This window comes from Carlito syrichta, unplaced genomic scaffold (genome assembly GCF_000164805.1).
Source record: "Carlito syrichta isolate Samal-C Ts95f unplaced genomic scaffold, Tarsius_syrichta-2.0.1 Scaffold311868, whole genome shotgun sequence".
Classification (NCBI taxonomy): domain Eukaryota; kingdom Metazoa; phylum Chordata; class Mammalia; order Primates; family Tarsiidae; genus Carlito; species Carlito syrichta.
Window position 1 is genome coordinate 51,351 of NW_007255964.1, and position 10,360 is coordinate 61,710.

Below are 10,360 nucleotides of genomic sequence, written 5' to 3' on the forward strand. Positions count from 1 at the left end.
CTAATTCATTGACTTATTGTAGAGAAGAGATCTCGCCATGTTGCCCAGGCTGGTCTCGAACCCACAGGCTCAGGCAATCCACTCGCCTCAGCCTCCCAGAGTGCTGGGATTACAGGCTGAGTCACCAAGCCCAGCCTTTTTTTCTCTAAAGTTTATGATTTGTAAGCTGGGCTCGGTGGCTCAGCCTGTAATCCCACGCCTTGGAAGGCTGAGGTGAGAGGACCGCCTGAGCCCAGGGTTCGAGACCAGCCTGGGCAACATGGCAAGACCTCATCTCTACAATAAATCAAAAAATTAGCAATTAGCCGGGTGTGGTAGCATGCACCTATAGTTCTGGCTACCTGGAAGGCTGAGGCGGAAGGATCGCTGGAGCCCAGCAGATCGAGGCTGCGGTGGCCGGGAATGGCCACTGCACTCCAGTCTGGGCAACAGAGTGAGACTCCAACACAAAAAAAAAAAAAGTTTATGATTGTTGTGTTCTAATCTTGTTTTCTCCAGAAGGCCTGTGGTTTCCTCTGTGAGATTTTGCATATCGCTATGATTTCCAGGAATGCGCACATTGTGGTAGAACTGACCAGTCCAGATGTCGCCCCTTTGTTGACTGTCAGCATTGCAAATATCTTCTCTGTGTCTGTCACCAGGGCCACTTTTTCTGCAGCAGGTCCTGGTGGTGCCATTGCTGACCTGGATACAGCTCTGAGCTGGTCACAGAAGGCCCTGGGTGAAGGTGTGAACAACCCCCCATGGTGTTGGAGGGATGTCACCTGTACAAGCTGTATGGAGAGCAGCTGGCAAATTCCAACCTAATTTTTTTTTTTTGAGTCTTACTCTGTTACACAAGCTGGAGTGCAGTGGCATGCTCACGGCCACTGCAGTCTTGACCTGCTGGACTCAGGTGATCCTTCCGCTTCAGCTTTCCAAGTAGCTGGAATTACAGGCACACACCACTACGCCCAGCTAATTTTTTGATTTATTGTAGAAATGAGGTCTTGCCAAATTTCTCAGGCTGGTGTCAAACCCGTGGCTCAGGTAATTCTCTCACCTCAGCCTCCCAAAGTGCTGGGATTATAGGCATGAGCCACTGTACCCTGCCCTAAACTAATTTTAAATGCACATACTGACTGGGCACGGTGGCTCATGCCTGTAATCCCAGCACTTTAGGAGGCCAAAGCAGGATTGCTTGAGTCAGGGGTTTGAGGCTGCAGTGAGCCTGGGCAATAGAGTGAGACTCTGTCTCAAACGATAAAATAAAATAAAAGACACAGAACATTCCAGCCTCCCTCCCAGAGGCCACCGTGTGCCCCTTCCTAGCCACTTCCATCCCCAAAGCTACAAGACTTCTGATGCCATTATTACTGATGCCATAAAACTCTTGGGAATTTTTGAGCTTCATATAAACGGGTCCTACAGCAAGTTTTCTTTTGTGTCTGGCCTTTCTCTCCCACATGGTGTTTGTGAGTTTCAGCCACGCTGTTGGGATGACAATAGGTGATTATTTCACATTGCTGGGTAGTTCTATTATGTAACTATATCCCAGTATCATTGTGCAGTCCACATTGACAGGCATGATGAACCGATGAACCATTATGAACAGAAGTGCTGGTCACTCTAGTATGTATCTTGTGGTAAACAGAGGGCCGGGCATGGTGGCTCATGCTTGCAATTCCAACACTTTGGGAGGCTGAGGCAGGAGAGTTGTTTGAACTCAAGAGTTTGGGACCAAGCTGGGCAATACAGCAAGACTTTGTCTCTACAAAAAAATTTAAAAATTAGCTGGGCATGGTGGTGTGCGCCTGTAGTTTTGGCTACTTGGGAGGCTGAGGCAGAAGGATCGCTTGAGTCCAGGAGGTCGAGGCTGCAGTGAGCCTTGATCGTGCCACTGCACTCCGGCCTGGGAGGGAGAGTGAGACCCTGTCTCTAAAACAAAAAAACAGGGCCAGGCTTGGTGGCTCAGCCTGTAATCCCATGCTATGGGAGACCGAGGTGAGTGAATTGCCTGAGCCCGTGGGTTCGAAACCCGCCTGGGCAACTTGGCGAGACCTCATCTCTACAATAAATCAAAAAAATTAGCCGGGCGTGGTACCACACGCCTGTAGTTCCAGCTACTTGGAAGGCTGAGGCAGAAGGATTGCCAGAGCCCAGCTGGTTGAAGCTGCAGTGGCCAGGAGTGTGCCACTGCACTCCAGTCTGGGCGACAGAGTGTGACTCCAACTCAAAAAAAAAAAACGGCTGTGCTATCACACCTCACACAGCCTCTCAGAAACTCTGCTGTATACCTGTAAAAGCATGAGAATGAAAAAGGCAGATAATGTCTTCGTATTATAATGAGAAGAGTTTGACTTTGCAAACTCCTGGAGATGTGTTAAGGGGAACCACAGGGCTCCCAGGACCATACTTCGAGAACCGCTGATCTGGAAGAATATTGTAACTCTTAGAGTCTAGGAACCATGAAGGTTTTTTTGTTTGTTTGTTTGTTTTTTTGAGTTGGAGTCTCACTCTGTCGCCCAGACTGGAGTGCAGTGGCCGCTCCTGGCCACCACAGCCTCGACCTGCTGGGCTCCAGCGATCCTTCTGCCTCAGCCTTCCCAGTAGCCGGAACTGCAGTCATACGCTACCACGCCCGGCTGATTTTTTGATTTATTGTAGAGATGAGGTCTCGCTGCCCAGGTGGGTCTCGAACCCGCGGGCTCAGGCAATCCACTCACCTCAGCCTCCCAAAGGCGAAGGATTACAGGCTGAGCCACCGAGCCCGGCTGGAACTATGAAATTTTAAAAGTGAATTTCCATTTGTATTTTTTTTTCCCGTAGAGAACTGTAACGGGGTAATCACTAAAATATTTCAAGCACAACAGATATGATGTTAGGTTAAAATGGGTGGCAGGGAGGGAAGTAGAACGGAAATACAAGTTCAGAGAGAAAAACAGGACATGTAACATTTTCTGCTGTTGAAGCAGAGTTTTTTCTTGCATTTTTCAAGTGGATGGTGGTGGGTATCAATCATTACATATTTACAGGATTTAGGTTCCATCAGTTACAGATTTACATTGCTGGAAATTGTATCCTTTGCAACTGTTTAGGCTTAGGACGGTTTTTATTTAGCTATTTATTTATTTTGAGTCAGAGTCTTACTCTGTCATTCAGGCTGCGGTGCAGTAGCATCATCAGGGTTCACCTTAGCCTCGACCTCCTGGGCTTAGGCAATCCTTCCATCTCAGACTTCAGAGTAGCTAAGGTACCATGTACAGCACGACTCTTGACTAGCTTTTTTGTTGTTGTTTGTCTGTTTGTTCATTTGTTTTTGTAGAAATGAGGTCTTGTTATATTGGTCAGGCTGGTCTCAAGTAGTCCTCCCTCCTCAGCCTCCCAAAAAGCTGAGATTACAGGCATGAGTCACCATGTCTGGCCTACTTTTATTTATTTATTTATTTATTTTTAATTAATTAATTTTTTTTGAGGTTGGAGTCTCACTCTGTCGCCCAGACTGGAGTGCAGTGGCTGCTCCCGGCCACCGCAGCCTCGACCTGCTGGGCTCTGATGATCCTTCCGCCTCAGCCTTCCGAGTAGCTGGAATTACAGCCATGTGCTACCATGCCTGGCTGATTTTTTTTTATTTATTGTAGAGATGAGGTCTCACTTCCCAGACCAGCCTCGAACCCGCGGGCTCAGGCAATCCACTCACCTCAGCCTCCCAAAGGCATGGGATTACAGGCTGAGCCACCATGCCCGGCTTGCTTATTTATTTTTTGAGTTGGAATCTCACTCTGTCACCCAGACTAGAGTGCAGTGGCCGCTCCCGGCCACCGCAGCCTCAACCTGCTGGGCTCCGGCGATCCTTCCGCCTCAGTCTTCCCAGTAGCTGGAACTACAGGCACATGCTACCACGCCCGGCTGATTTTGATTTATTGTAGAGATGAGGTCTCGCCAAGTTGCCCAGGCAGGTCTCAAACCCGCGGGCTCAGGCAATCCACTCACCTCAGCCTCCCAAAGGCGCGGGATTACAGGCTGTTTATTTTTATTTTTTTTTTATTTTTATTTTTTGAGTTGGAGTCTCACTCTGTCGCCCAGACTGGAGTGCAGTGGCTGCTCCCAGCCACCGCAGCCTCGACCTGCTGGGCTCCGGCGATCCTTCCGTCTCACACTTCCGAGTAGCCGGAATTACAGGTATGCGCTACCACGCCCGGCTGATTTTTTAATTTATTGTAGAGATGAGGTCTCGCTGCCCAGGCGGGTCTTGAACCCGCGGGCTCAGGCAATCCGCTCCCCTCAGCCTCCCAAAGGCGCGGGATTACAGGCTGAGCCACCGAACCCAGCTATTTTTATTTTTATGGAGACAGGGTATCCCTGTGTTGGCCGGCTAGTCTTGAACTCCTGGCCTCAAGCAATCCTCCTGTCGTGGCCACTTTAGGATTATAAGTGTTAGCCATCACACTTGGCCAAGGAGAATTTCTTGACATGAGTGATACAAGTATATCATTTTACTAAATCCTTTTAAGGGACTAAAGATGCAGACTGCTGAGCTGGCCTGCTTCCCAGCTACTTACTGGCCATAGAGTCTTGTGAAGGCTGCCCAACCTCTGTGGGCCTCAGTGTTTCTTCTCTTTAAAACGGGCTCCTAGCTGGGCTCGGTGGCTCAACCTGCAATCCCGCGCCTTTGGGAGGCTGAGGTGAGTGGATTGCCTGAGCCCGCGGGTTCGAGACCCGCCTGGGCAGTGAGACCTCATCTCTACAATAAATCAAAAAATCAGCCGGGCGTGGTAGCGCGCGCCTGTAATTCCGGCTACTTGGAAGGCTGAGGCGGAAGGATCGCTGGAGCCCAGCAGGTCGAGGCTGCGGTGGCCGGGAGCGGCCACTGCACTCCAGTCTGGGCGACAAAGTGAGACTCCAACTCAAAAAAAATAAATAAAAAATAAAAATAAAATAAAATAAAATAAAATGGGCTCCCAGCCCGGTTCGGTGGCTCAGCCTGAAATCCCAGCCCTTTTGGAGGCCGAGGCGAGTGGATTGCCTGAACTTGGCGGGTTCCAGACCAACCCGGGCAACTTGGCGAGACCTCGTCTCTACAATAAATAACAAAATTAGCTGGGCGTGGTAGCACATGCCTGTGTGTGTAGTTCCGGCTACTTGGAAGGCTAAGGTGTAAGGATCCTCTGAGCCCAGCAGGTTGATGCTGGGGTGGCTGTGAGGGTGCCACTGCACTCCAGACTGGGTGATAGAGTGAGACTCCAACTCAAAAAAAAAAAAAGATTTCTTTAATATAGGCCCCCAATCTTGGTATTCCAGAGGGTTTTTTAAAAAGTAGGAGCTCTGCCAGGCACTGTGGCTCAAGCCTGTAATCCCAGCACTTTGGTAGGTTGAGACAAGAGGACTGCATGAGTCCAGGGGTTCGTAACCAGCCTGCGCAACTTGATGAGACCTCATCTGTACAATTAATCAAAAAATGAGCCAGGCATGGTGGCATCTGCCTATCGTTCCAGCTAGTTGAAAGGCTGAGGTAGAAGGATTGTCTGAGCCCAATAGGTCGAGGCTGCAGTGGCCATGAGCGCACTACACTCCACTCCACTCCAGCCTGGGTAACAAAGTGAGACTCTGACTCAATAAACAAACAAACAAATAAATAAATAAATAATTGCATTTTAGTATACAAATGAGTTTAGGTAGAAGGGGGACTTCCTGGAGGAGACGAGATGACCACATGCCCGCCTTCTCATCCGAGGGGGCAAATCAGCTCTGAGGACCATAAAAGGTCTTCCCTGTGCCGGCCACCTCCAGTCATCACAGTCCTACAACTGTCCCCCCCTCCCCTAGGATGACACGCCATGGCAAGAACTGCACTGCAGGCGCCGTCTACACTTACCATGAAAAGAAGAAGGACACAGGTAGGGGGCAGGCCCTGCGTTGGGGACACTAATGTGTCTCAAGCTCCTCCTCTCACTTTGCTCCTCCAGTTTTGGTTTCTGTGTATCCCTGTTACGCTCACCCACACACCCCACAGGCCATGATCAAATGAGTAACAGCCGGATGTTCTGGCGCCCCCCTTGGGGACACTGACTTCTGCCCATGTACTGCTGCCAATTGAGCGCCAGGGAGACTGGACTGTTGCTGTAGCCATGTTTCAGAGGGGGAAACCGAGGCCCTGGGAAGGACGGGCACTTGAGCCTGAAGGGTCGAGGGGAGCCAACCCTCAGCCCCCTCTACTGTGCTGCCACTCAGTGACCAGGCATGTCTGTCACCCTCTGGGGACCAACACTGCCCCGTGGGTTGTGGAGTTCCTGCCCCAGCATGGACTCACAGCTCCAACTGCCTGTTTCCCTGTGAGTCCCTCCACCCCTCTCTTGGGCTTTGGAGAGGGTCCTATCTCCTGTCCCTCCATTCCTCTGTCCCCTTACCCTGCCTATTTCTATCCCCAGCGGCCTCAGGCTATGGGACCCAGAACATTCGACTGAGCCGGGACGCCGTGAAGGACTTCGACTGCTGCTGTCTCTCTCTGCAGCCCTGCCACGATCCTGTCGTCACGTGAGCTGGGAACGGGGTGGGAGGGTCAGGGTGGGAAGGGCAAGGAGACCGCACAGGGGGGTGGGGAGGGCCTTGTGCATGGGTCTGGCCACCTGCACAGCCAGGGTGCCCTGGGCAAGCCGTTTAACAGCTCAGTGTCATCTGAGACACAGGCATGATCCTAGTATCTGTTGCACAGTGGGGGGAGAAGAACATAATTTGTGATATGGTGCAGGGCTCTTGGAACATTGCCTGGCCCATAAGATCAGCTCATGTTGCGATACACTTACCATGTCCTCCCCTGGTGGAAAGGCAAGGGCTCAAGGGGTGCTCAGTTAGTGGTGTCTTTTATAGAGATAGTAATGAGAAGAGACTATTGATCAGGGTCCCCAAGGCCACCTTCAGGTTCAGTTATTTGCTAGAAGAACTTAGAGAACCGAGCAAAGCTGTCATATTCATTGCACAGTTTATTGCGAAAGGATACAGATTAAAATCAGCAGAGGAGGCCGGGTGCGGTGACTCATGCCTATAACCCTAGCACTTTGGGAGGCCAAGGCGAGAGGATCACCTGAGCCCAGGAGTTTGAGACCAGCCTGGGCAACATGGCAAGACTTCGTCTCTACAAAAAAAAAACACAAAAAATTAGCCAGGCATGGTGGCACTCACCTGTAATCTCAGCTTCTCTGGAGGCTGAGGCAGGAGGATGACCTCATCTCTTGAGGCTGCAGTGAACTGTTATCATGCCACTGCACTTCAGCCTGGGTGATAGAGTGAGACCCCAGATCAAAGAAATGTATACAAATAAAAAATAAAATCAGCTAAAGAAAAAGGCACATGGGGCAGAAACCAGGCAAGACCAGGCCCAAGCTTCCATTTGTCCTCTCCCAGTGGCATATAAAGGGACAGCCCCTAATTCTCGCAGCAACCATATATGGCAACACTATGCAGTACTGCCGACCAGGAAAGCGCGCCTGTGTTGTTTTGTTTTGTTTGAGATGGGCTCTCACTGGGTCACCCAGGCTGGAGTGCAGCGGCCCAATCATAGCTCACAGCAGCCTCAAACTCTTGGGCTCAAGTGATCCTCCCAGCTCAGCCTCCCAAAGTACTGGGATGACATGCATGAGCCACTGCACATGGCCATGTCCAGGGTTTTTCCTGGTGATTGGACATGTAGACATGGCTGACGGCCCGTGTGGTTGCTCTTAGTCTCCAGCCCCTCTAGAAGTCAAGCTGTCATGTGTGGCTGCAGTTCCAGGTAAACAAAGTCACTGTTGGCAGGCAGGACATTCCAGGGGCTTAGAGACCAGCTCCCAAGAGCCAGTCAAGGGCTAGTTATTTCCTTGGAACGTGTAGGGTTTGGCCAGCCCAGGCCTGCTGAGTTAAATTAACCCTTCACTGCTTAAGACATTCCCTACTCAATACAGAATACCACAAAGCCACAAGGATCGAAGCAGTGTGGTCCCCGCACAGTTCACCTCAGAGAGCTGAGCATTAGTGAGATGCTGCCTGCAGGTACCCAGGGCAGGGAGCTGATGCCTGGAATTTGATGATGAACCCCTGGCTGTGTGGCCTGGGCGGGTCTGTGTCGTTCTCATTCCACCCTCTCTCTGCAGCCCAGATGGCTACCTGTATGAGCGCGAGGCAATCCTGGAATACATTCTGCACCAGAAGAAGGAGATCGCCCGGCAGATGAAGGTGACGGGTGGGAGAGGGGGACACAAGTGAGCTGGAGGTTTTGAGCTCACAGGCAGAGTCACTCTGGACCCTTCAATCTCACTTCCCATACGTGTGTGCATCAGGGTCTCAGTCTGTTGCCCAGGCTGAAGTGCCGTGGCACAATCACGATGTACCGCAGCCTCAACCTCTTGGGCTTAAGTGATCATTCTGCCTCATCCTCCCAAGTAGCTGGGACTACAGGCATGTGTCACCATTCCTGGCTACTTTTTTTTTTTTGAGTTGGAGTCTCACTCCATTGCCCAGGCTGGAGTACAGTGGCACGCTCATGGCCACCCTAGCGTCGATCTGCTGGGTTCCACCTCAGCCTTCCAAGTAGCCAGAACTACAGATGCATGCTATCATGCCCAGCTAATTTTTTTATTTATTGTAGTGACGAGGTCTCACCAAGTTGCCCAGGCTGGTCTCAAACTCCTGGGTTCAAGCGATTCTCACACCTTGGCCTCCCAAAGTGCTGGGATTGCAGGTGTGAGCCACCACGCCCAGCCCTTGGTTCCTCTAACCCTCTGAGCCTCTGTGCTGTTCCCTCTGCCTGGTGTTCCATCGCCCTTTCCCTTCTCCTGGCTAAATTCTTCTCACTCTCCAGATTTCAGCCCAGACCTTGCCTGCTCTGACCATCTGCAGCTCTGGGGCCCCCAGGATCTGCCCTGCTCACCTCTTCTGTTGGTTCTTGTCACAGTTAGTTGTCTGACATAGGCCCACATTCCCCACTAGACTGTAGGCCTCAGGGCAAGGAGCAAGTCTTGCCCAGCTTGTGGCCTCCGTCCTTGGTAAAGGCCTGCTAAATGAATGGACATCACCTCATCTCACTGGACCTCAGTTTAACTATCTGTAAAGTGGGCTGACAGGGCCAAATTACAGGGCATTGGGCACCTGGAAGATGCATGCCGATAAGAATTCTTAGCCTAGCCAGGCTCGATGGCTCAGCCTGTAATCCCACGCCTTGGGAGGCTAAGGTGAGTGAATTGCCCAAGCCCGCGGGTTCAAGACCTGCCTGGGCAACTTGGTGAGACCTCATCTCTACAATAAATCAAAAATTAGCCGGGTGTGGTAGTGCGCGCCTGTAGTTCCGGCTACTTGGAAGGCTGAGGCAGAAGGATCACCAGAGCCTAGCAGCTCGAGGCACTCCAGTCTGGGTGACAGAGTGAGACTCCAACTCAAAAAAAAAAAAAAAAAGAATTCTTAGCCAGGCGTGGTGGCTCACACCTGTAATTCCAGCACTTTGGGAGGCCAAAGCAGGAGGATTGATTGCTTGAGCCCAGGAGTTCAAGACCAGCCTGGGCAACTTGGCGAGACCTCGCCTCTACAATAAATCAAAAAATTAGCCCAGTGTGGTGGCTCTCGCCTGTAGTCCCAGCTACTCTGGAGGCTGAGGCAGAAGGATCCCCTGAACCCAGAAAGTCAAGACTGAGGTGAGCTGTGACCGTACCACTGCACTCCAGACTGGGTGACAAAGTGAGACCCCCCCGCTCAAAAAAAAACACCTCATCTTGCAAGCTGTGAGGTCGGTCACCATTGTTAGCCTGTTTTACAGATTAAAAAAGCAGAGGCCTGGAGAGGTCGCAGTACTCACTACGGGCCACAGAGGTGACAGAGATGGGGTTTGAGCCCTCGTGCTCAGTTGACCACCCTGCTGCCAAGAGACAAAGACGACACCCTGTCCCAAAATGGTTCACTGAAAACTAAATGCCCTGTGTGGGAGAAGGGACCAGCCAACCGGAGCCAACTCACGGAATGCCACTGGGGATTGAGGTTCAGGCCCCGGCAGTGGCCAACCTCTGCTAGATGGTGCCTCTGCCAGAAGGTCCCCTGGGCAGGCCTCAGTTTACCCACTTGCAAAATGAGAAGCAGCACCCTCCCCGCCCCGCCCCCCAGGCAGGCGCTCGCTAGCTCACTCTCTCCCACAGGCCTATGAGAAGCAGCGCGGCGCCCGGAAGGAGGAGCAGAAGGAGCTGCAGAAGGCAGCGGCGCAGGACCACGTGCGGGGCTTCCTGGAGAAGGAGGCGACCATCGTGAGCCGGCCCCTCAACCCCTTCACGGCCAAGGCCCCCTCGGGGACCAGCCCAGGTGACAGAGAGTGTGCTTGCGTGCGCAGGGCGCCACCCAGGATGCAGCCTCTGAGCCCCTTCTCCCC

General features: G+C 51.9%; 1 protein-coding gene across 1 annotated transcript in view; it reads left to right on the plus strand.

Moving 5' to 3' along the window:
- Positions 1–10,360, plus strand: part of NOSIP (nitric oxide synthase interacting protein) — a 23,449-nt gene that overhangs the window by 12,388 nt on the left and 701 nt on the right. The window contains exons 2-6 of the mRNA XM_021718158.1: positions 5,806–5,876; positions 6,408–6,513; positions 8,106–8,187; positions 10,134–10,305; positions 10,341–10,360. The exon at positions 10,341–10,360 is cut by the window's right edge and continues 108 nt beyond it. Of these exons, the coding sequence (XP_021573833.1) occupies positions 5,807–5,876; positions 6,408–6,513; positions 8,106–8,187; positions 10,134–10,305; positions 10,341–10,360 (450 nt within the window). The 5' untranslated portion in view covers position 5,806. The remainder of the gene's footprint in view (positions 1–5,805; positions 5,877–6,407; positions 6,514–8,105; positions 8,188–10,133; positions 10,306–10,340) is intronic.